General features: G+C 37.8%; 2 protein-coding genes across 2 annotated transcripts; both read right to left on the bottom strand.

Annotated features, from left to right (window-relative positions):
• Positions 1-2,800: 2,800 nt before the first annotated feature.
• golga5 (golgin A5) lies at positions 2,801-12,327 on the bottom strand. The gene is made up of 13 exons (XM_079261866.1): positions 12,208-12,327; positions 9,373-10,023; positions 7,594-7,794; positions 7,282-7,501; positions 7,071-7,194; positions 6,780-6,983; positions 6,512-6,682; positions 6,141-6,269; positions 5,947-6,045; positions 5,622-5,844; positions 5,407-5,506; positions 3,213-3,276; positions 2,801-3,136 (listed from the first exon to the last, which is right to left on the bottom strand). The coding sequence occupies exons 2-13, from the start codon at positions 10,013-10,015 to the stop codon at positions 3,059-3,061; spliced, it is 2,256 nt and encodes a 751-aa protein (XP_079117992.1). The 5' UTR covers positions 10,016-10,023; positions 12,208-12,327; the 3' UTR covers positions 2,801-3,058.
• Positions 12,328-13,248: 921 nt separating this feature from the next.
• On the bottom strand, positions 13,249-25,984 carry rtf1 (RTF1 homolog, Paf1/RNA polymerase II complex component). The gene is made up of 18 exons (XM_079262145.1): positions 25,836-25,984; positions 23,374-23,484; positions 23,099-23,249; positions 22,013-22,214; positions 21,554-21,671; positions 20,908-21,019; positions 20,688-20,826; positions 20,424-20,601; positions 20,233-20,315; positions 20,045-20,132; positions 19,845-19,952; positions 19,692-19,769; positions 19,403-19,524; positions 16,872-16,929; positions 15,458-15,535; positions 14,474-14,578; positions 14,235-14,349; positions 13,249-13,788 (listed from the first exon to the last, which is right to left on the bottom strand). The coding sequence occupies exons 1-18, from the start codon at positions 25,917-25,919 to the stop codon at positions 13,682-13,684; spliced, it is 2,037 nt and encodes a 678-aa protein (XP_079118271.1). The 5' UTR covers positions 25,920-25,984; the 3' UTR covers positions 13,249-13,681.
• Positions 25,985-26,102: the final 118 nt, after the last annotated feature.

Below are 26,102 nucleotides of genomic sequence, written 5' to 3'. Positions count from 1 at the left end.
CTGCTGTCAGCTTTGACGTGGACGGGGAGCGTCGCAGCGGTGCATTGTGGGATACTGGAGGACCAACAAAGTTGAGACGCGTTCAAGAACAGTCAGGCGCTGAGCTTTATGCTTTCGCCAGACTTTTTAGTGTTATTTCTTTCACATAAGTTACTTTAAAGGTGGAGTATGTAAGGTTTTTAATATTTTCCAAATAAATTAACTAATAAAATAACTACAATCATGCGTTATTAAATTACAAGTCTAATTAATGACAAATGACAAAAAGCACTTTTTTCTTTTTTACTGGTAGGCAAACTTTTAAGAAGGGTCTTTGTCATTAATTAAACTTGTAATTTAATAACGCATCAAATATGGACAGTCTGGAACATACATGTTTAAAAAAAACTATCTAATTATGATTGTAGTTATTTTTTTAGTTAATTTATTTTGAAAATACTGAAAATCTTACATACTCCACCTTTAAGTAAACTATTTTAAATGTTATTTCTTACACATGAGCTACTTTAAGTGAACTATTTTAAATGTTATTTCTTACAAAAGTTACTTTAAGTAAACTATTTTGAATGTTATTTCTTACACATGAGTTACTTTAAGTAAACTATCTTGAAAAGGACTAAATGTGAAAATGACTAAATGACTAATAATGACTAAATGTAAACAATTTCTAAACCTTTTGTCTTGTTCATTTCAGATAAATGAAAACATTCTTATTAAAGCTAAAAGTCTGATTTAGACTCATGCTTTTTAAATGACTGACGTGAATGTGTTCATAAAAATTTCTTAAAATATATCATAACAAGATAACAAGATCATTAAAACAAGCAATACCTGTGTCACGAAAGCCACAATTTTATTAACAGTAATAATAATAATAATAATAAAGATCCAATATCTACAACTCTATCTAATAAAAGCAGGAGACAATTTAATTAATCTTATTATTGCCGGTCCTCTCTCTTTCTCTCTCACTCTCAAAATAAGTAAAAGCAAATTATTTAAAATGTCCAGGCTGCCGCCTTTATAGTGCCATTTGCTGGTGAAAGAAAGGCACTTGCAAATGAAGTGTAGTTCAAAGGCAAAGGGCCAGGGGTCCTGCAGGTTTTAGATATTTTCCTGGCGTAACACACCTGATTATATTTAAATGGATCTCTAACAGCTTGATGGCGAGCTCTGTGCATGCCTGTCAGTGTGTGCAGCAGAAAAATACCCAGGGACCAGACCAGGAATTTGGGATTCCTGTCTGTCTGACTTGTGCTTCTTTCAGATTGTGTTGTCCACCCACACTGCTGAAATAATTCGTATTCCTGACATTGTTTGTCACTGACCCAAGGAAGACCAAAGAAAATGACTTAAGAGCTTGAACTGCAATATTTAATTATAATTTGACTGTCTCTTGCTCTTATCACATTAAGTTCCAATTATTGAATCAAATTTATCTTTTCAGATATTACTTTATTTCATTTTAGAAGGTTGTGGCAATTAATATATTTGTTAACATTAATCCTGAGAAGATCATAAAGTTCCTGCACTTTTGTGAATTTTTACAACTTTAGTCACTTATAGAAGCATATTCATTAAAAATATAAACATTTTAACATATAGTATAATATATACACGCTGTAGCGTAACAATGAAGCTTAGTTTGGTAGTACTATTATGATAATAATAAAGTAACTTCTTGAAAATTATTTATTGAAATGAAACATACTTATTAATCTTGTGAGGGAAGGCTATAAGTACATCTGTTTGTCTCTTGCAATTTACTACAAATGTAACTCTTTGTTAATCATCTACTACAGCTGGGTGAGTTAAAAATACGTCCCCACTTTGTCAAGAAAGAGAGACTTTGATAGATCCCAATTCATTAAATAAAACTCACTGATTGTTTCTCTAAATTAACTCATTGTTGAAGCTATGACCCGACAATGATTTGCAGTGGTTTACTTTTAATTTTTGGACATATTGAAGTAGCGGAAAGTCGGATCCAATTTAAGAACAGAAATAACAATGAACTTTTTTAGAGTTCATAATGCCAAATACAGTGTGGAATTATATGATTTATGTCATTAGGAGCACAAGTGAGAGGAGTTTAGAAATACCATTTACTGTCCATCTGCATGAATCATATTTTGTGATAACTAGATAATGACAGAAAGGGCTGATTCCATAATGCCATTTTAGAAAGAAAAATGTCTCTTGGAAATGGCACAACGCTTAGGGAATGAAGAGATGACCAGTTTATTACTTCTCCAACACCAAACCTTTAGCTGTATTAATTTAAAAAGGTTAGCTGGTTTAGGAAAGCACCCTCAAGAAAGATGCTGGTGTGGACACAGAAACTGTTAAGCAAGCTGTTCTGCTTGCATACCACCCAAAAAAAAGGTCATTTTTGAGTTTTTTTGTTTTTTAGCAAAGCCTCAATCTTGGATCCATTCTGAAGGAAGATTCAATGAAAGAAACAAAACCAAATACTACTGAATTTCCAGCACGGTACTGACAGTCTGTACTGAACAAGCAGCGACACATCATCCCTGCAGACAACTTTTTACCACTTAAATGAATTTATTCAAAACAATCAAATTACCAGGACTAATTAATTTAACTGGAAAACTCATAACATCTAACAGACTCTCTCCATCCAGTAAACGCCAGCATCTTCCTTTGTGCCAGTTTGCCACACAGACTGATTGGTCTCAAAACCCCGTATCTACTAGAAATTTGCCAACCCGTTCTCTCGTCAGACTTGTTTATTAAAAGATTTTTTACTTGTACATAGTGTTAAATACAATCTCTCGTGAAAACAGAGGACTGAAATTATATGACGAGAAGATGATTTATGTCCTTTCAGACCTGCCGACACATAATCACTCTGTTATTCTAAAACCCAACGCAGCCGTCAGCTGTCATCCTTCAGTTCAAAATAAAGGGAAAAAACTTTTTTTTTCTTCAGTTTATAGCATTTCTGTGCAAAATAGGGAAAGTCTGGTCCCAGAGCCTATATTCCAGCAGCTTCTTCACACTGGAGGCCATAGAGAAAGATCGAATTTACAGCCTTCTATCTTCCACTGGGACGGCCATGCATTTCAGGTGTGTAAGTCAGAAGAACAATCATGACCCACAGATGCAGCACCGCCTGGAGAAAAATAAAAAGATTTATGAGTTAAAAGTTTTATTTACCAACTAATGTAACATATCAGAACAAAACTCACCATGTAGAGGATAACAAAGATTCTGGCCATGGGATAGCGCCTCAGGAATATTCCCAGTCTTATGCTGTCATATAAAAAAAAGAAAGGACTGGTCGGTGTGGAAGTGTTTTTCTTTTTATTGGAAAAACATTTTAACCTCTTCTTGACAAGATGAGATTCATGCAGTTCTGACGATTACAATCACATGATGGGAAGCACCTATCCTAACGCACAGCACACCAAAATCCCTAAAAGACTATCAACTATCGCCATGTGAACAATTCCAACCCCAAGCAATTACGCTACTCACAAAAAGTTAGATACTCAGCTTTCAGATGGAAAAATAAAAAAAATGTAAACAGTTTCATGCTTCGCTGATTTTACATCATGAATGTGGGACATTTAAGTAGAATAATGTTCACGTAATTCATTCATTTCAAACAAACAAACAGTAGCCGTGATGGGTACACCAGAAAATAAAAATGTCAACGTCTCAACAACTTGTCATGAGTTAGATGTCGTCTTGGTCCGATGATGTCTAAATGTCAACAGAATGATGAAGAGGACTGTACGGTCTATGGTTAAGATACAAGATGTAGTTTAATCAGAACATTTAGTGGTCGATTCATGTTTCAGATTAATTTATTATTTGGAGTAAATGACCTTCTCAGAGATCCGTACGCTGTCGTGCAATTTGCACTGAAACGCTGAACAGTTGTACACTTGCATTCAAAATGGTCTAATTAGGTCGACCGTAAAGTTATAGTACGTTCTTACATTTTAGGTTAATTCTGACATTAAGCCATCCCTGACTTGGGTGGCTGCAGCTCAGGAGGCAGAGCAGCTGAAATCTGAAAGGTGGTTTGGTGGTTCGACTCCAGGCTTGCCCTGACTACATGCCAAAGTGAATAATTGTGTTAAATAATCAAGATCTCCATTTTAGTCAAAATAATCATTAGGGCTGTGATGATATGATTTCTGCCGATTCTATTTAAATTGCAATTCTCACAATTCTTTGATATTGCTGACTGTTGTAGATAAAAGACAAAAATTTGTATAAAATTTTTTTTTGCTCGTCATTTTTCTTGATTTCAATTAGGAAAAACAACACAGTAGCCAGACCATTCTGATGCTATAATGCCCAAGAAGACAAGGAAAAATATCAATAAAAACAATAAAAAAATGACAAAAATGTTGTAATGGATTTTTATTTATTTGAAAAAAAAAATGTTTTTGTTTAAAAAAAAAAAAAAAAAAAATCGATTTTAAAATTATGAAGCAAAAAAAATCCCAATTTTCAAAATTTTCAATTCGATTTTCCCACCCCTTATAGTCACGATTATTATTCTTTTTTAACCATAATTGAGCAGCCCTAGTAGTGTTTCTGGGAATACAACCATAACATGAGAGCAGCACCATCAACCTTAATTTCTCCACCTGAAGCAAAGCACACAAACAAGCCGGCATATGAAAGCAGAGACTCTGCTGAACACAAAGATGTGTGTGTTGTCACTGCAGGACAAAAACTCTGTTAGCTGGAGGTCAAAACTATGAATCATGTCTTACTTTTTATGTTGTGCGGTCAAAAGTTTTATTCCAAAGAATTACTCTGCTAACATGCCTCCTATAAATCTGACTTCGTTTGAAACTATTCATGAAGGTCTTGCTAGTTTCCATGGTGATAATGAAGCTTTTAGAGTCAAGCACTCACTCTTGCTATGATATACTACATTGTGGTTCACTTCTTTCTGGATTTTTACAATTTTTTTAAAGTGAATTTGGGAGTGATCTGTCAGTTCTCCTGACAGACCATTTATAGAGATGTCAATAGTCAACATCAGCTGATGCGTTCCTGCAGAACCTCGATCAAAACAGCTGCAAAACTGCTCACATTAACTTTTTAAGCCTCTACTTTTACACAGCTCCTCATCAGACATGACTTTACAAATGCCTCAAGCTGCTTTTCTCTGGTTGTTACTGAAAGAAATGCAAGTTTTTTTCTGTGAGAAGATAACCATTTACATTTTCTACTGTGTTTTAGATTGACTTACTATGACACAGTAATACATATCCAAATTGTGATTTACATTTCAGTGTTTATCTTACAAAGATAAACACCGTTTATTCTGGGTATGTCAGATATTGGGCCGAAAAATTTGCCCCCGTCAAGAAGAGGTTAATTATAAGCGTAGTAGCAGGATCAGTGAAAGCTCACCTGAAGCGGTCTATAGTACTGGCTGCCTTTTGAACTTTACCATACACGCCTGGACTTTCCTGGTCACTGAAGAATACCGGTGTGTTTCTCTGACGTGCCCCTGCCAGTCACAGCAATGTCACAACAAGTATTAGGAAAAAATATCAATTCAAAATTCTCCATTTTAACTTCTAATTGAAAAAAAAAAAAAGAAAAGCAATGGCATCATCTGGCACCTGGAGCTTCTAGCCCGCTCATGTTGATGGCTGGCCCTCCGCTTTGTCCTCCCTGGGCGTTCTTCAGCTGCTGCTCCAGACGCTCCAGTTGGAAGACCAGCGAGCTTTTTTCTGTGCCCAGAGCCTCCAACATGGTCTGTTTCTGGATCAGCGTCTCTGTCAGCTGGTGGAGCCGATTCTCCAGCTCTGTTTGGCTGCTGCTACTGAGAGTCTTGTTGGTCAGCTGGAAGAATAAATACACACAAAGACGACGTATTATTAAGAGTGGTTTAAAACTGGTAAACAACTAAAGAAACACAATTAGAGGCGTTTCACTGAAACAAACCTGATTCCTGAGTTTTTGGATTTCATCTTCTCTGTCTTTGATTCGGCTCTGCAGAGTGGTTTTAGCTCTATGCTGCTCATCCTCAAGGTACTGCAGCTCCTATGAAATAATAACAAAAAGCATCCCAAATTACACAAAACAGCTAAAAAAAAATAAGACCATCCTCATTGTTAGATCTCATTGCGATGTCTTACCTGTTTGTAACGCTCCACTTCAGCCTCCAACTCCTGCTTAGCTCGATTCTGTAAGGCCTGTTGCTCCTGTAACTGGACCTGCTGCTCCCGCCACGCTTCAGCCTCCGTCAGGGCCTGAGTCTCTAAATCCTGTGAGAAAGATGATACCTCTTCTTTTAAAATGAGTTTGCCACATCTCAGTGGCGCCTGAGTGAAATTTCAGAGGGCTAACATGGGGAGCGTTCCAATTAATCAGACAAAAACATTTGTTTCTGCAAGGCAAGGGCCTGACATTGAACAAAACGGCACATTTATTTCCCTGAAACAGAACAGAATTAACTATACTTGATATTGTGGCATAAATATTTCTTTCTTCTAACTGAAACATCTACCTGTATCTCTGTCCGTAGCACGCTCACTTGGCCCTGCAGTTTTTGGATCTCCTCCCTCTGCAGCTCCTTCTCATGGCGCAGTTCCTCCAGCTCCAGAGCCATGGCCCCGCTGCCTTCCACTGCTTCTAGTCCAGCTCCTTCCTTCAGACTGCTGATCAGCTTTTCTTTGGACTTACAAAACATTTCAAGCATGAACAAACTGCACAGCGGCTCCACATGAAAAGGTTTGAGGAAGAAAAGTCTTCTCCGTGAGCGGAACAAGCCTCACCTGTAGGATGCGTGACGCTTTGTGCTTGTAGTCTTGTAGCTCCTGCTTGGCAGACTCCGCTGCAGCTTTGGCACTTCTCAGCTGCTGCTGGAGGTCGTCGACCTTGACCTTCTCATCTGCCGCTCGTCGGTCTGCTGCAGTCACAGTCTCTGCGAGAGTCTGCCTCTCGGCCTCTAATTTGGATAAGCGGGCGGCGTACTCACTCTGCACAAGAACAGAGAACCCATGAATCCCACAGCTTCCAAATTCAAGACTTAAAAATAAAGAAGAAATTGTTTGTGACATGTTGACCTGCATCTGCCGATAGCTGTCCTGTTCTCGCCTGACATTCTGCTCAGCTTCTCGTAGTCTCTCCTGTATCGTTTCAAGGGCTTGGGTCTGCATGCTGCTACCCTCTGTGTGGTCTTGCATAATTCTAATAAGTAAATAAATAAATAAAACTACTGTCTACACCAAATGATTAAAAACTTTATCTGATTGTTAAAAAAGGAGAATAGTGCACCTTGATTTCTCATTTTGAGCCTCCTCCAATGCAGCGCTGCGGGATTTTATAAGCTGATCAGCTTCGTCAAGTCGGATCTTTAGGACTGCGAGTTGACCATCTTTGGCAGAGAGCGCTTCGGTGAGGTCATCAACCTGTGATCGAAGTTCCCGTAAGGTGCGGTTGGTCTGAGACTGCTCTGAGTTCCATCTGTCTGCGCGCAAGCGCGCCTGATTCAGCTCTACAGCCATGAAAACAAAAACAAGCAAAAGCGATTTAACAGACAGAGAGGAGTAGAAAGGTGAAGGTGTGCCATTTTGCCTTCTTTTTCACCATCTTGTAAGTCTTTTGCTCTCTGAATGACTGAAGCCATCTCCTGGTTGAGGGAGGCCACCTCGCTGCGCAGCAGCTGGTTCTCCAGACGCAGACTGGACAGAATCTGGGACTGTGGTGGTTCCTCAGTCGGAGGAGGGGGCTCCTGTCTGCTGGACTCCTGAGGGGCGGCCAAGCCCGAGTCTGAACTCTCAGGTGTGTCTACATTAGTCATGTGGGTGGCAAGAGAAAACACAAAAAAAGATTTAAACACACTTTTTAATACAACACTTGTTACTAGTGTGTGTGACATGCTGTCTAATGGAAGCAGAAAACACACTCCACCCAACGATGCAGCAGATGGTTACTGTGAGAATAAAAACAGTAATGTGTGAGTGGAGGCATAAATTAAGATTGCAAATGCTACATTCAATGGCAACTGGGAATTTAGAATGCATCATCCCCGCCTAGAAAAAAAAACTGAAGAAAGCATCAACAGGGTCAAATTTCATCTAGGCAAGAGGTGTGCAACGTATGCCAGCAAAAGATCCACCTATCCCACCAGCTAATCATCATTGAGACACAAAACGCCTGATTCCTTAAAAAAACAAAAAAAAAAACACTGAATAAACAGAACCTTTCGTATGTTATGAGAAAATATGTTATGATGAAAGAAAATAACATAAGTTCAGACAGCTACACAAAATTCCAATTTCTAATTTTCTGAACTCTTTAACTTTTTTTTTAAGTCAAGATGCTCTGAATTTTAATAAATGATTCATTTGTATTCTTCTTTCTGAACAGCTTTCCAAACCTTACTAAAAACCTGGAGAGTTTCTGGAGTTTAGGATTTGATCTGTTTCTGTAAAGAAAGTTTGCAAAGCACAGACTTCCACAGAAGTTCTGAATATCTCCTCTTGTTACTTTTCAGCAACAATTGTTTGTTCATTTCTCACCAGAAATCAGACATATGCTCAAGTCTGCAAGTGAATCTGTCAAACTAGAATTACAGTCTACTTCGCTCTGCAGCCAGGAGAGACGGGTTGAAGACCAACAGGCTGCAGACACCTGATTGCAGATTTAGATTGTAGGTAAAGCTCTCTCACTTTCATCTTCTGCATGAAATATTGTCAAGCAGCCAAGGCAGTTTATACTTAATCCTGCTTCGCTGTTTTTAAGGCGTTTAGCTGTGCAAAAAAAGACATTTTATTCTTAAATTTCCTTAAATGCATCAATATTGTTGCCATTTCACGACAAAAAAGCACTGTTAATGACCGACTTAGTGCACGCTCATGCACTAAGTCGTTTTTTTTTTTAGCCGACCACTAAATGAAAATAGATCAGATGTGCAGAAAGTCAGGATGACTTTTTGACCTCCTGCTTCATCCGTACAACCAATGGAGCATATGCCACAGAAAAATGGTGGGAGAGCTAAAATATTTTCCAATAAAGATTTTTCTTTTTTAAAAAAAGAAAAACATCTCACAAGGTGCCATAATAACAGAGTTTTAACCATTTTCTGGGTCAAATAATTTATTTACAGGAATAGTTTGTTCTTGTAACAGTTCTACTCAATTACGGTGAATTGACATAGTTCTTTACACTGCTCAAAGAAATCTTTCAGTACATAAAAAAACATCACTTCAGGTTCCATTTTCTAACTTCAAACACTGAGTTCAACAGCTCGAGGTTTAGTTGAACACACTGATCATGACTAGTACAGTATAATATAGTGTGGAAAATAAAATAAGGGATTTACTTATTGTAAGTGCAGCAGCAGTCTGCTAGTTGGACTCATACCTTGACTCTGATCTTTAGCAGAGTTCTCCTCTGATGTTTTGATGCTGTGAGCAGACAGTGAGCTCATGCTCGAGGCCCTGGATACACCGCGGGTAGACGGGGGCGTGGATGGGGCCGAGGGGACAGCGGAAGCGGGGGGTGTTGGGGTTTGAAATTCGGTGACCGGTGCTGCAACTTTCACAAGTTCCCTTCTTGAATCCCTCCTGTTGCTGACTGGAGGCTCAGAGCTGTTCAGAAAGTCAAACAGCACGTCTTCATCCACATCCTGCTCGCTCTTTTTGGGCCTCACAAAGCTAGATGAGGTCTTGGCAGAGTTGTGAACACTGCTGCCAGAAGTGGAAGGGGTACTCGGCACGTTGGCTGTTCCAGCCAGCAGGGTTGCATTAGATCTCTTGATGTTGCTAGCTGCAGCAGAGATGTAACTTGGTGCATCGTGAGAGGATGTGTAGGTATCATGAGCCATAGCTGGGTTCGGCTGAAAGGCTGCCGAGCTGTACTCCATTTCGACATCAGGTTGCCCGTCATAAGACGATGAAAAGGAAGATGTTCTCGCCTGGTTCTTACTGAGGGCTGATGCAGCTCCTTGGTCGACTTTATTTAGGAAGTCTTCGGCTTTACCGGCCAAATCAGAAAACCAAGACATTTTGCGTCCTAGAATTGGAAAGATAACAGAATTAAAAAATTAAATATTTTAAGCTCCATTAAAAGGAGCTGTAGTTTTCTTTTAGTTTTAGGATCTAAACACATTTTTATATGCCCACTTAAAACACAAAAAGCTAAATTTTAGTATCAGTTTATCATATTTTTTAAAAATTGACTCTATATTAATAATTATCTACAGTCAATTATAAACATGAATAATCATAATAAATAAGATTCAAGTTTGGGTATTTCCGGCTTCCTTCTGCAGGCCAGCACAAAACAACGACATGTTATATTTTCATGCACAACCTTCCAAACTTGATTAGGCCACCTAGACCTTAAACTTAAAGGTCATATGATCGATGTTTGTGCATAAATCTGAGCATTTAAAGTGGAAAATTGGACACAAAATTCTCACATTCATTGCTTCTTCAAATCCATAACATGAGAAGAATTGTGGCCTGAATAACAAAGTACAAAGTATAAGAATCACTCTTGTGTCAACTGTTTAATTCTGGGACCTGTTGTTCTCTTTATTATTGAATGGTGGGACAATGCCAAGACCTTACGAACTCCTGAAGGCCTTTCAGGAAAAAAAAGCGAACGTCTCTTGATCCAGAAACAGAATTAAAATCATCTCCTGACTGCTCAAGTGTTAATTAAATTATCTAGTCAGTTATATAAATTTTCTGTCCAGGACAGAACAAATTCAGCAAATACAGTAAAAGTGAGGTGATGTCTGATGCTCAAAAAGGTATCCAAGAACTTTTAAGTCTTTTCTTAGAACCATTCAGGAAACCAGAGCAGCCATTTGAGTAAGGCTGCACGCGACTGTAAAGATTGACCTGTTTGGCTTCAATTAGAAAAATCATGTTCAACACAGAAAATGTATGCTTTCCATAAAATAAGATTAGAATCATAAGCTGAGCTGTTTGTTTGATTCAGGTATAAATAAAACATCATTTTAGTGTTTTTGGTGACTACTTAAGTGCACTAGTTAAATAGCTGAAGTCACACCAACAGGGAACCTTGCAACAAAAACCAGTTTTACACCCAAAGAAATCTGGCGGTAAAAGGTTAAAAAAAAATAAAAAAATAAAAAAAGACATGCAGGACTGCAACCATGCAACCTCCCATAATTAGAGCCAGTTTGAAACATTGGAAATTGTAACATTAAGCAGAAAAACAAAAAGAAAAGAAACAAAAACAAAAACAAAACCCTTTTAAAAATTTGCCTGAATTGTATGCAAGGAGTTTATTTTGGCCAAAGGGGGTTGCTACAAGGCTAAACAGTGTCCTTATTTTACTACGGATTATCATTTACAGTTTAGCATTAACTATGTTAAATGTTCACAAATATTTACATGCATTCACTCGAACAAGATGAAGTTGTTCAATACATCAACAAGAAAAGAAAAACTTTTCTAATAATGCATTTGGCCAGATCACAGGTTGTCCTCTGATTTAAAAATGACATCAACGGAAGTGTGCAACACGTTTCTTTAAATATAGCTGCATCTTCAAATATTAATTCGACTTCAACAATTAAATTTTCCTTGTTTTTTTTTTTTTTGCAAATATTTGACACATCTGTGGATCAGGAAGCACACACTACTGTAAAATGACTATCTGTACATGGCATGACATGACATACATACCTACTGTGCAACAAACAATTTCCCATTAATATCCTTTAAATTAACATAATCTATATTGTAGGCATCTATTTATAATTTCAAAAGATTGACACTTTTGTGCCATTTTAAGAGCATATAAATCAAATAGGATAAAAAAGGTTGCTCATTTCAGATACAGTACAATTTTGGGAGTGTTACCCTATAAAGCATTATGAAAACGACATTACATAGCATATATTAAAGACAAAAAAATACTTCTGAAAAATAGCTTCAAGTAAGATTACAACCAAAATATTCTGTATTAAAAGGAGTTTCTGCCCAGATGAAATGCTAACACGGTTATAGCTGACTATCAAGTTAGCATCCCTTATACGAAACCACATTCTTCTGACAAAAATACTTATTAAACACATAATTATTAAAAACAAAAAAGTCTCATAGGTTATCAGCAGTTGTGTCAAAAACCACCAAAACCAGTCCTTAGTTTTCTGGATAAACTCTACAGTAGCTAAAGCTAACAGGCTAGCTGGCTGCTACAGAAAATCTCCCAACGTACCGTTTAAAACAGCTTGTAAGTGCCTGAATGCCTCCTGTCACCCGGCTATCTCCGCGGTTTGATAACTAAATATGAAAGAGCAAGACCGTAAGGATAAACATGATGAAATGTCATTATTCGTCAAACAGGATATCGATAAGCTTCTCTCAATACGTGGACCAGGAAGCGCTTCAAGCAAGGACCCCACAACAGAGCGCCGTCGGACATGCCTGCTTGGAAATTAGCCAATCAGAAGCCTCCTACTTGTCAGCAGAAAAGGAGTTTATAATAATGAAGATGCAAAAGAAAATCAGGAATTTGATCATTTTGTGAAGGTTTCACTCATCCAGTGTTTTGGGTGGAAACGTTTCATATTCAAGCAACTTAACAGGGAAGTGAAATTTAATCTTCATAATAAAAATTAAGGAACAATGCTTAAAACAAGGTCAGTTCAACTAATTGATCATGCTGCATGTGAAATCTAACACTCATAGCAGTTAAGATCATTACAAAGAAAGCAGAAGTTATGAAACAGTGCTTTTTTTTTTTATTTGTTCCGCACTCACCCAAAAATGCATATTTACATGGCATGCCACATCAATACAAGACCTATGGACACAATTAATAACATGAAGAATCTGTTCTGGGATTTCCGGACAAAGGAGTTTATTCCGTGAACACCCATGAAAAGAGACAACTGAAATGAAGCAAAACATTTAGAACCAGCCAACTCTAGAAAAGAGTTCCTCTTAAAGTGGATCATTTCAAAGACCCTAAAAAGTGACAAATGTCCAGGTGATGTGTACTGAACTTTTCAGATTTGTCACACAGAGTCATGTCATGAGCAAAGTCACAGATGACATTCATCTAGACTCTGCAAAAAAGGAAAAAACGCACGAGGCTGTTTAGTTTCAGGATGGAGTGTATGGGCAGATGATCGCACATTTAAAAGGGGATAAAAGATTTACAACACCAATTCACTGTTGGTTGGTTGGGAGAAGCTGGTCCGCCCCATCAGATGTCCGGTCCAAATGCATCAACAACCTATGTCTTCTAATATAGTGTCCTTGTCCAAGGTGATAATCCACAAGCGCTGTGTCCTTTAAAGGAAGGGGGGAAAGGCAAAAAAAAAAAGAGTAAACTCTAAAAGAGTGGGAGGGAGGATAAATCTGGGGAGAAAAAATAAAAACAAAAACAAAAAAAACCTCAGCACAAGAGTGTGTCTGTGATGATGCAAAAATACACAACAGACATCTGGACAAGCTTTTTCCGAAAGAGATCCTTGGAGAAAATCTGAGCCTTTGTTCCATCAGTGTTTCCTCCGTTTGGATGAACAGTTTCTAACATTAACATTCAAACGCACATCTTCATTCATTCATGCACACACGCTCACTTTCTCTCAGCTTAATACTCATACTCACACCCACACACACACTCTCTCTCTCTCTCCCTCCAGCACATGCAGTATGGTGTCTGAATGAGGATCTGCTTCATCTCATATCAGGCCTCTCCTCTTCTTATAGTCCTCCAGGTTAAGGGACCTGCGGGGCGCGCCGTCTTTCACCGGCAGCGCATTTGAGCTGACGGACAGAGATTTTGCCTCTGCAGAATGAGAATAAAATTTTACATCATTGCAGTATTGCCATGAAACAAACAGACAGTCATCAGTTCATCTACACCATTTAAGCTAGTGTTTTTCAACCTTTTTTGAGCCAAGGCACATTTTATTTTTCATAAAAAATAAATAGAAAAAATTGCAAGGCACACCAGGAACCAAAATGTTTTTTGGTTTTTTTTTAAAGTCCATATTATTAATATAAAGTCCATCTTGTCAAAGCCTCTTAAATAGAGATCAGATAAACACAGGAAGAAGGAAATTTATCATCATTCACTGGGGCCTGTTTGGATGAAAACAGAGCTGCTTTTTAGACCAATTAGGTGAAATTGGGTCATTTCTTAGGGCACACCCGATAATCTCTCACGGCACAGTGGTTGAAAAACAGTGGTCTAAGCTGCACAACAAAGCATAAAAGTGAAACCATTCTCACCTGCATTGGGAACCTGTAGGTCAATCTTTACATCAAAATCATGAACTTTAAACAGGTCTTCTGAGAGGTCAGTGGTTGGTTTGGGGACATCTTTATCTTTTGGGTTTGTTTGATCCTATAAAAAAGAAGAAAACAAACACAAGACGTTGGAATGAAGGCCTCAGATAAGTGTTGGTAAGACATCTCCTTCAAGCTCTCTAAATATCTTAACATGAGAATTTGGGGAGTGATCCACTCACCAGTTTGTTCTTCTCTGCATTAGCTTGCTCTGCTGCTGCTGACCCAGAACCATATTTCTGGTTTAGGTGAGCAAGAATAGCTGCATGGACTGATGGATCTCTGGCCTGAAGAACAAATAAGAATCAGATTACCTTAATCTATTTAGGTGTAATAAATATATTATAACAGTTAAAATATTGCAATGACATCCTATGCTAGCATCAAATCTTCTCTGAACATAACTCAAAGGATCAGAATCAGCTGTGTGAGACATATGACATGTGCGATAGATTCTCTGACAGGGAGTCATGCCATAAATTTTCTGCTGATGCAATGTGTTCATTACCACGTATCATTCTGCTACTCTGATCCTGACATACAAGAGGCCTGGGCCTTTCTGAAGTCCCAACAGCTCTATCAGATTTACAGATTTTCTTTTTAAACTAAACTTTTTAGGATCGATATTCACCAAATAAAATTTTTATTTTATTTATTTATTCTTTATTTATCTCAAACAGTACAAGAACAAAAAATCACATGTCCGTAACAATGTACCTTGTTTGAGAAGGAGCAGTAGTAAGCCCAAGGCTTATTTTGATACTACTCCTTATTTACAGTCTTTTATTTAACACATTTATATAGCAAACCTTTACATACTGAATCCTCAGTCAAAGGACAAAATTAAAACAAATTAAATTATGAATTGTTTCCTTTTTTATATTTATCCAATAACAATTCCTTATAATTTTTTTTTTTTTTTTTTTTTAAAGGGAAAATATTCCTACATGATTTTAAATGGTCACTTTGTCCATTCCACAAGTTTACTCCATAAATGGATATACATCTGCTTTTTAGGGTGCTGCGTACATATGGCTTCTGTAACGTGACTTCACCTCGCAGACTGTACACAGATACTCTGTCTTTAAACATCTTTTGTATATCATACAACATCTTAAATAATATAAAATACAACAGCTGTTATAAAATGACTATTGAAAACTTACGTTCGACACCATGGTTGGTTTGCACTGTCTTCGTGTGAATGGGTCCATTTGCTGGTTTTTGGCATTCTGTCCTTCAGCCTGTCAGACAATGCACAGAAAGATCAAACTAGTTATTTTTTTACATTATATATCCTCCATGTTATAGGGGAGTGGTGGCCTACTGGTTGCGAAGGTGGCCTTGGGTCTGGAGAACCAAGGTCTGAGCCCCCTAATAGAAGTGAACCACTGAGGACCACCTTGATTAAGGCCTTTAACCCCAACCTACTATACCACAGGCAATGAAACATGATGGCCGCCTGCTCTCTAGTGCATTCATAGGCGGGTTAAACGCATAATATACTGTTTGCCTCCGTTTCAACCTGATCTTCTAATGTCATCACCAGTACCTGGAAGTAAGCTTTGTTTGTTTGTTAGGGGTTTTTATTTGTTACAAATATACTACACCAATTGATAATCAGACAAAAATAACCTTAATTTTATTCAGATGTTTGATTGCGTCAAAGTACCTATTAGCTCAAGTCACAAATAATACTGCAACGCTGCACTGTAGACTTGTCTTAGACATTTGACTCTGAAGATTGTGAACTATTACAGAAGCTTCGATCTATGTAACTCTGACAAATGGGTCTGAATTGATTTAGAAAACTCTTTCTGAAAAAACTCAATGTTTTAATACAGAAACTAACTATTGCATAAAATAAATCCAGCCAAAGTCCATTTTTAGAAGGATGTAATGACTTACACACTTTTTGCATTAGGTAATACAATTCTTATAATAAAACTTTTAACTCTAAATGTTGAAACTAAAATTCATTCAAACTGCAAAAAACTAAATTAATTTCTTAACTCTTCCCTACATTCAAGCAGCTGAGGTTGTGTGGATAAAGCTTCTCTGATGTGTGCGCCTTCAAAATAACCTTCAAGTGAACTTTTTAGCTGATAAAGCAGAAGAGTTGTACAATTCCACAGGAACATTTCACGTGCTAATGACACTTCACTGAACAAGTGCTCATTACAGATGTCATTTCAAGTTATTATTATGAGGTATTTCATTACTCTTAAAATTACTTGGTGTCAAAATTTCCATTATCAGAAATTGTTTAATTATGGAAAAAAAATTCACTAGATCTTACTCATTTTGGTACCACGAAGTAATTTAACATTGATTGTTATCACAGCTTGTTAACTGTTAGGGGGGGGAAATGCAAACATGATATCAGGGGAACATCGTCATTCCTGGTAAATATTTAAATGTTGCAGCATTTTCAGAAGGATGTTAAAAAAAATCCCAATACATGTTTTCCCTATTTGTTAAGTAGTAGAAATGTCCAACAAATACATATTCTCCAGCCTTGATATAATAAAAGCATAATAAGCAAGCAACAAGTTGTGTCAGAGGAAGCTGAGCACTCACCACAAGAGCCTTTTCAGATTCAACAATGTTCCAACTTCTGTTCCTCTGGTTAATGTAGCTGAAACAAAAACAGTTCTTGAATAAAGGATAACAGAGGAATAATATAAGTGATAAAGAAATAGTTATTTATAAAAAAGTATTTTGCTATGACAAGTACCTTGCTTTAAATGACATGCATGTTGACATTTAGAGAATTTCAACTGAGATTCTAGTCTCCATAACACACTCAACATGTAATTTTTCTGTTTCACAACAAGGGGAAAAGGAAAACACCACAATGGACTGTACCTATTTTAACTAGTTAAACCATTTATCCATCCATGAACTCAACCTCCTGGTTTAAAATGCCTAGAGTCCTATGCAATTCATTTTATTATTTCCAAAAGTTTTGGTTTTTTTTGTGTTTTTTTTTTTTTAACCCTCTCTGAACAGCGGTGAACCACATAAAAGGTTTCCATGCCAGGACTCACACTTACTCCACCTGCACTGACTTGATGTAGTTTCTGTAGTCCAGCAATCACCAACTCTGGACCTCTTGGGCCAGTGTCCTGCAGGTTTTAGATGCTTCCTGCTGCAACAAGACTTGTGCTGAACATAACAAGCTGTTCAGGCACCATGTAACTCAAGTCAGGTGTGTTACTGAAGGGAAACATCTAAAACCTGATGGACACTGGGACATGAGGTCCAGGGTTGTTGATGGTAATGGTTTGTAGTAGGGCTGCTCGATTATGACAAAAATTATACTACGATTGTTTTGACTGAAATTGAGATCTCGATTATTTAACACAATTATCCAGTATTTTTAAACAACGCTGCACATCGTGGTGTTCTTGACTCCGTGTCGCGCATTATAACCGTCTAATGTACGGTTCAGAGTTGTTTAATCCGCTTTTACCGCTTATATAGGAACTATGTTACGTTGTTTGTGCCAAACAACCGCTGTCAGGCTGCAGCGCGTTTCTCTCATTCACCTGTTAAAAGACGGCTGATCTGAACCAGCTGGTTAACGCGTTGCTATGGTAACGCCACGTAACATTACAGTGACTTCAAACAATGTATACGAAAATAATGCAGCCAGTTCTCACTGACAACGGTATAAACTATGTTGCAGTGAACTTCCACAAACTACTGCAGTTATTCTACAGTGACCTGCAGCCGGAGCCGACAGACTGGCCGCCTGGGAGTGCTTTAGGGCGGGAGAGGATCCCGCTGCCCGTCCGTTACAGTGACTGCAGAACAATATGTGCCTTCAAGTCAGTCGACAAAACACCAGAATAGGCTTTAATAACTCCAGTAAAAGTCGCTAGATTTGTTGGTAGTCGCTTTTAACAAAAAAAGTTCCCAGATTTAGCAAGAAAGTCGCCAAGTTGTCAGCAGTGACTGAATGAAACCAAAGCAGTTGTGGGAGGAGTTTACAGCACAGCGCTGCAACGCCAGAGACGCTCGATTAGCAGCTGAAGACAGCAGGAGAGGAAACTGCAGAGAGAAAAATAATCACACTCTTTTATTTTTATGATGATTGAAAACCCAGATCGTAACTGAGATTAAAATCCGATGAATCGCCCAGCCCTAGTTTTTAGCCTATGTAAACCATATTCTCAACCAGTTGAGCTTAAAAACATAAAAACCTTTAATAATACACAGTAGTCTCCTGCAGTTTTTTTAAGACATGGACCAATATTTTGTTCTTCAGGTCAGCCTAAAAGCTGCTCTCGTTTTCTGACTGTGCTTCTCCTTGTTTGTAATGCTTTACCGAAAACAGAGGCAGCTTTTTCACTTTTTAAAGGCACATTAATGCTCCCTTACTAAATGGAGACGTGCGTTTGAAATGTTGTCATATGCTCCCACCTTTTACGTTGCCATAGTTGTTAAGTTAGTTCATCCACTGGTGGACAGCGCACAGTTTGCTTCTGCGTCGAGACACCCGTTAGGTGTGCTTGGGCACCATTTGCAAACATTCAAAAACACTCCAAAAAGAAGAAAAATAAAATCACAAGGTTTTTTTTTTTTTTTCCACACGGTTCTCAACTTCTGCATCTTCTTCAGGAGCCTTTTATTTAAAAGTTCCTGCATGGTGTTCCTCCTCTTCTACTCCAGTTTGTTATTTCACCGGTTGTGTGTCAGAAATACAACTCAACACCCTTCATTTCTTTTGCTATTTTTTGTTTTCGCATCTATTGACGGATACATAAGCCGATGCAGGAGAAGGACAAACTGTCCGTTCATCAGTTTTCTACATAGAGTCTTCTTTTGGGTAGCATTTCTTCATTTCTTTACAACTTCTGCATTTCTGTTGGTCTCTTGGGGGGAGGGGCAAGTCCTACAGGAGCAGGTGACTTGCTGCTTTCTTCGTTCATTTGTGCAAAGTCTTACATAAGCAGAGAAAGCAGACCACACCTTCTTATGAGCTAATTCCACAATATTCCATGTTTTTACAGCTGATTTCATTTTCCACTCCATTCAAACTGGCATTTTCTGAACTGGGCCACTCATAGGGCCTTGCATAGCACTTAACCAAGTGAAGAGTTTACCTGATGGCAGAGATGTTCTTAGTCCTTTGTCTGTCAAGTGCTTCTGCCCTTTCCTCAAGCTCATTCAGCTCATCCTGGATGACTTTTACCCTCTCACCATCTCCGTTTTCTTCTGCCATGGCCTTCAGTCAAAAGGCATACATGTCTGGTTATTAGCCTTATGGGTACAAAGTAACGACACTGACGGACAATTTCATGTGTGGGCCAGAGTGGGAGCCACTCATGATGCCCAATGACTGCAAAGACGATAATGCGCAAGTTACACATTACATGTATGACAGTGATTTACCTTATCCTTGAGTAACTGTGTTTTCTTCATGGCATAATTTGGAGGTGCTTTTCTGAATCTGTCTTTCTCTTTAACAATCTGCATTTAAACAAAAGAGGTTTTTTTCAGTTCATACAGTCAGAGAAATCACGAGACGTCATGGAAAACACTCACATCTTCAATATCTTTGTCATTAAACTTGTAGTTCATGGCTTCCTTGATGGACTGCTCCTTCTTTGTAATTTCATCAAGAGTTGGTACCTGCATCCCAGCGACCATCATCTGCAGGACAGAAAAAACAGCAGACAAAACTCAAACTGCAGCTTTCAGACAACTTCTCATTGTTTTAATGACAGATCTTTTAATCCACTTACAGCCTCTTTCCACTTCATAAATTCACTTTCTGTGAACTCTTGATTCGATACAAACTCAAGCCTGAAAACCCGCGTGTCAGCACCGTGCCTGAAGATTTACAACACACAAGGGTCAACATTTAGGAGAAATCATACTACTAAACTTCTACTTATCTAAATATAATCAACATAATTATGAATATATGTACCTTAATTGCAAGCCCTTGTTTGTCCGCGTTGATCCAAGTTGGTAAACTTTTGCCGTCTCTACTACATCCACTATTTCAGCAACCTTTCAACAGGAAAGAAGGAGTAAAATGAAACCTTCACTGTTAATCTTATACTTTCTCAGAACTTCATAAGGGAATACTGTTGTTCAGTCCTGGAAAATACTGCTCACCCTGTAAACTGGTTTGCTGCTGCTGTTACCAATTCCTATCCTAACAAAGCAGCCAGTGACAGTCTTTGCAAAGAAAGGCATGTGGCACCAGCGCTCCAGCTTGTGTCTGGACAGCCGGACCCGGTTGAGTTCTTCTGGTAGTGAAACGGGCTGCGACTTTGGCGGCGTCTCCTCTTTTCTGTGGGCAGGATATAGTTCAAGAAATTACTCAAAACTCTGAGAAAAGACTGATGCTAAGATGAAGGCCCAGCTTGAAATACTAACTCGTCATCATCATAAGACGACGAACGTGAACTCCGGTCACTTTTGACTGATGACTTGTCGTCATCTTCCTCCTCTTCTTCCTCGTCATCAGAGTAAACTTCGCTTGTCTTCAGCGGTTCTCGCTTGGCCAGCAATTCAGCTGCGAAGAGATGAAAGGTGGGGGTTTTTTTCAGCTGACCAAACTCATCAAAAAGTCACCAAGAGGTAAAAGTACACTTACCCGTTTTGTTTTTCTTCTTCTCACGTTCAGCTTTTAGTTCCTCCATAGCCTGAGACTTTTTGTCCAGCTTCTCATCCCGTTTGGATCGTCTTTCTTTGTTATGGGACATGACCTAGAAACAGAGATATTATAGAGTTTGTCTACAGGTAAATTCCTCCCTGATATTTTATGTCCCTCAATACCCGGCTTAACTCTTAGTAGTGAATATTATAATACATGCGGTCCTCAGTTTATGAACGAGTTGTGTTCCCACGCCACAGTGTAACCTGAAATTCCATGCAAGTCAGATTTTTACCCTTAAATACCAGTACCCCCTTAAAACACCCTTAATGCCTAAATAACAATCTAAATACACATATTTTACATAATATTCATGGAAAAAACAGTACAGGCAATAAAAACAGACATTTCAATTCAAATAAACTAAATATCCACACACTGAGGCATCGTCTCCGCCTCCACGTCACGCATGGTAAGAGCTATTACAAAACCCAGTAACTCCGAAACTTGCTCTATTTTTTTTTTCTTCTTCTATTTAATTGAGCATTGTAAAGTCCAAATGACATAAGTCAACAACTGTGTAACCTAAGGACCGCCTGTCATGGAATTAAAAAAGGTTTTTAAATGCAAGGGAAACTAAACCCACCACTTGAATGTCTTGAACCTGAGATTGCTTCCTTTTTTCTTGCTCTTCTTCTTGCTTCTTTTTCTTTTCCTCCTTTTCTTTCTTCTTTGCCGTCTTTAGTTTCTTCTTAATTTCAAACCTTTAAAGACAAACAGGAGTTTAAATGACAAAACACTGACTCTTACAGCCACGCTGAACAACCTCCCTGCATGATAAATAGTTCTGACTTTAACTGCAAGTTTGTTTTAGGCTTTAAAAAAAGAAGAAAATGCTAAAAGTTCAAGAAAATGTTAAATCTGAAGATAAAAAAAAATATGATAGTGATAGTTTATGGCTTTTTGTTTTTTAAGAAACCTCAATAATCTTTATTTGTTTGACAAATAAACAAAAAAGAGAAACAAGTAGGGACAGATTAAAAAAAAAAAAAAAAAAAAAAAAAAAAAAGAAGAGCATTTTTACTCCCGCATTATTTTCTCTCACCGTCTCTTTAGGACCTCTCTCTTCTCAATTCTGTTGAACAGCTCCTGTTCTCTTTCTTTTTCTGTCATTTGCTCCAGACGTGCTCTGTCCTCAGCATCACCCATCAGGTCATCATCATAACCGTCCCTAAACACCTCGTCCTCGGACGAGTCCGAGTCGGAGCTGGAAGATGAGCTGTTGCTCTCTGAATCCGACACCTCACCTGAAATTAGACATTAACACTCCTTCTCAAAGCTGCTGAAAACAAACAACTAACAAGATTAATTAATTGTACTTGCTAATAACAATGGTAAAAATGCATATAAACCAAACAAAGGCCTAAAACAATGTTAGTTTAGTAAATTTGTATTGTTTTTGAGATTTCTTTTAAAAAAAATGTGCTCAGTGATTTTCTGCCAAATCAGCCAGGACTTAAATTCTTATAAACAGATTATATCAGCATTATACATACAAATCTAACATAAAACATAAATTGAAATATCTGTAAAAAAAAAGAAAAAATTATATATATATATATATATATATATATATATATATATATATATATATATTTACAACTGGCCAGTAATATATTCATTTAAATGGCAAATATCACTGATTAGGAATTAAAAGTGGGAAAATGTAATTTTCTGACATATTATTGCCAATTTAATTCTGGGCCCCAATTTTGACTGAAAAAAAGTTTTCCATCACTGACCAGACCAGTGTAAAACAGGAAAATGCATTAATAAACAACAGCTTAGATACTCTGCAGTGTGCCACCTGGGATAAAGGGAATGAATGAGTGAGTCATGTAATCCCATCCACCTAAAATACCCCCAGACAGGCACCATGGTGATGTGTAATCTACAGGTAAATGCATGTTTGGACTATTTTGCTTTCTGCGTAAGGTTCAATGAAACCTTCAGTCTTGTGTACGGGCCTGTTTTATTATTAATCTAACGGCTGCATTTTTTAACATGTTTGTAACAAATGCATTTTTTAACATACCTTGGTTTAATTTGTTGCTCTTTGAGGATGTTTCAAAAGAAGCCTCATTTTGCAAAGTGAGTATATTTTCTTAATGAACAATACAAGAACACGTACCCTCCTCTGGAGCTGAGCTGTCTGCAGAGCTATCGCCATCTGAGCTGCCAGATGCTGTTGCTTTATTAACCTTCTTCTTTGTAGCACTCTTCTTTTCAGTACCTTTCCCCTGTTTAACCTTCTTTTTGCCTTTGGTGCCGCCCACCGTCCACTAAAAAGTGACAATCAAGGAGAGAGATATTATTCTTTTTATGTGAATAAAGTTGCTGGGAATGGTCATCCATTAGAGGCTTACATGTCCAAAACTGAGGCGAGATCACACAAGACGGCCTTACCTCATCATCACTATCAGAAGTCTCAGAGTCTGTAGAAGCTGCTGGTTTGTTAACAGGTTCTTCCTGCTCACCTGAATCAACCCTCTTCCTCTTTGCCAAAGACAACAGCTCCTAAAATGACAATACAATGATGTGATTCGGAAACAAAATCAAATCAACTAATGACACAAAACATGTTGTTTTATGAAAATAAAAATTTGAATCAAAAAGTCTTGGGAAAGTCCATCTTTAGTTGATATTTTTAAGTACAGGTGTAAATATTGGTAAATACATGTAAGATGAAATGGAACCCACCACCATGTAACCAATTCAGCACAGTACAATAAAGCTATGTTTCATTCAAGCTTATAGGAGGACATAGATCTGTTAAAATAGAACAAAAAAGAGGGAGGCTCCAATGGACAGCTGATTGTGGCATGAGCAGAAGTTGTCTCGACATTTAAGGGCCAACTTGAATGGATGAGCAATATTATTAGACTGGGTCCCCTTATACTATAAGAATATGGAAAGTAGCCTACAACTAAACACCTCTGTGCTTATTTGTAGGTTATTTGTGGTCTTTAGTGACCATCTTTCACCTCTTTAACAGAAATGAAAGCTGCATTGATGACAAAGACAATCCACATTTACAACCACTCGCTTCATGTTAAAATTCTGTTTTTGCCAAGTCGTGGGTGACCATTCACAACTGGGTGTTGTCTTGGTTTAACTGTCATCGGGTGCCCACCAGCTTAAGATCTAAACTTGCTTGACTTGTAATTACGGATGCACCAATATCGCTATCGGCTCAATACCATGTGCATGTACTCGTACTTAGTATTAATAAAAGTGTACCGATACCACAACCCATTCCCTATATCACACTCGTCAAGCCAGCGCAGATGTGTTTGATGACATGCTTTGGACATGTTTTAAAATAAATAAATACCTTGAATGTGACATTTTTTGTTACACTAAAAGCAAGATTTTTGTTTCAAAATCAAAATCAAAGCTGTATTTGGGTAAAATGTGCCAAATCAAAATAGAACTTGCTGAAATTGTTAGATCTGTAATGTTATTATATTTGCATTAGTGAGGTACATTAAAAAAAGGATGGGTAATTTATTACAACCTAATTAGATCCTACACAGTTATAATGGCAATAATGACAATAGTAACAATAATGTTCACATAAACAGTTTTGGTATTGGCAAATATTGGTATCTGCAGATATCCAAATTTCAGATATCTGTATCAGATCTCCCAAAAAGTGGATAGGTGCATCCCTACTTGTAATATCCTAAGAACTGTGTGTAGGTGCAAAATCAAAACACCAAAGCATCTCCTTGAACATATTGATGGGTTTAAAGATTACCCAGCACGCTGAAGACTGATGCACTGGGAGCACAACATGAATAAAATGGGTATCACTACAATTAAACTAACAGAAAGAACACATATTTTTTTAGACTACTGTTGACTAAAATGACATGACAATAACAGCTGCAGCACTTAATGGCCTCATGATGCGTGAAGATTCACAACATTTGTAAATTAGTTATATAAATCCCAAACATGACCAAATCTGAGCAATGGGTTCATATATATATATATATATATATATATATATATATATATATATATATATATATATATATATATATATTCTATATTACAAAAATTTAAACATAATCTCAGTTGAATTCGAGCTGTAAAATAAACATTGGATTATTTTATCATCACTGCTATGTTCATGACAAAAAAATGACATTGAAGATGTGTTATTGGTGAAGTAACAGAGCTTATTCAATTGATTTCATGTTATTGTTGCTGGGATGATTTCTACTTCCATAAGGTACCACTACTTGGCTATTATATGAATTTAACTGTAATATAAGTTATTAGATCAGCTCTGAATGCAGTCATTCAGACTGTCTTGTTATACTACACGCACTTGTTTATCAACAACTTCAGATCTGAGCCCATGACGTCAGTCAGGAGATAAGGTTCAAGCTAAATCAAATGCGGCTCTACTACCTCCTCCGTTTCTGCAAACACATCCCATTCTCGTTTTGTCTACGAGTTAAACAATTCCTCCAAAAGCGTAAAAGAGTGGCAGAACAGCTTTCGACTCAAAAATCAGTCGGAGGCCCGCGGCGCGGCATTTTCGTAGCAACATTTACTGCAGTTGCTAGCACGAAAAGGTAATCTTTCGCTGACATAACGTTGTAAGTCGCTGCATGGACTCAAAACACTTTCTGCTTCTCGAAATGCCTTTGAGAAACACTCCATGAAAAACCACATGTATTCGTGTTAGAAATTACGTGTTTACTCTTAAAGGACAAATAAGACGGGCCCACTTTCAGCTTGTTCAAGCGAGGCAAAACACAGCGCAATCAATTAGCATCCGTTAGCTTCCCCTCAAATAGTTGACAACTTTAAAAGCCACTAGTGTGATCTGATTCTTAAAAATGCTAACCTACCTGATCTAAGTTGTCGTCACTGGCACTGTCTTCTGAGTCGGAGTCAATCACGACTCGACCTTTCCGCTTCTTCACATTCACCATGATTAGCTGCGCAGCTAAACTGCTAGCTGCTCCTGTGTCGTCTAATGTTTGAGACTAGCCGTTGTTGCTAACTAGCCTTTTGCTTCTGCAGGGTCACCACTGAGCATGCGCGTCCAGTTCACCGAGACAGTTTGCATTTCTTGTTTGGAAATTATAACATTAAAAATCGCTCCAAGTAATTTA

The sequence above is a fragment of the Telmatherina bonti genome (genome assembly GCF_933228915.1).
Source record: "Telmatherina bonti genome assembly, chromosome: 22".
NCBI classification, from domain to species: Eukaryota; Metazoa; Chordata; class Actinopteri; order Atheriniformes; family Telmatherinidae; genus Telmatherina; species Telmatherina bonti.
The sequence above is the reverse complement of the archived record's forward strand: the minus strand, read 5'-3'. Positions and strand labels throughout refer to the sequence as shown.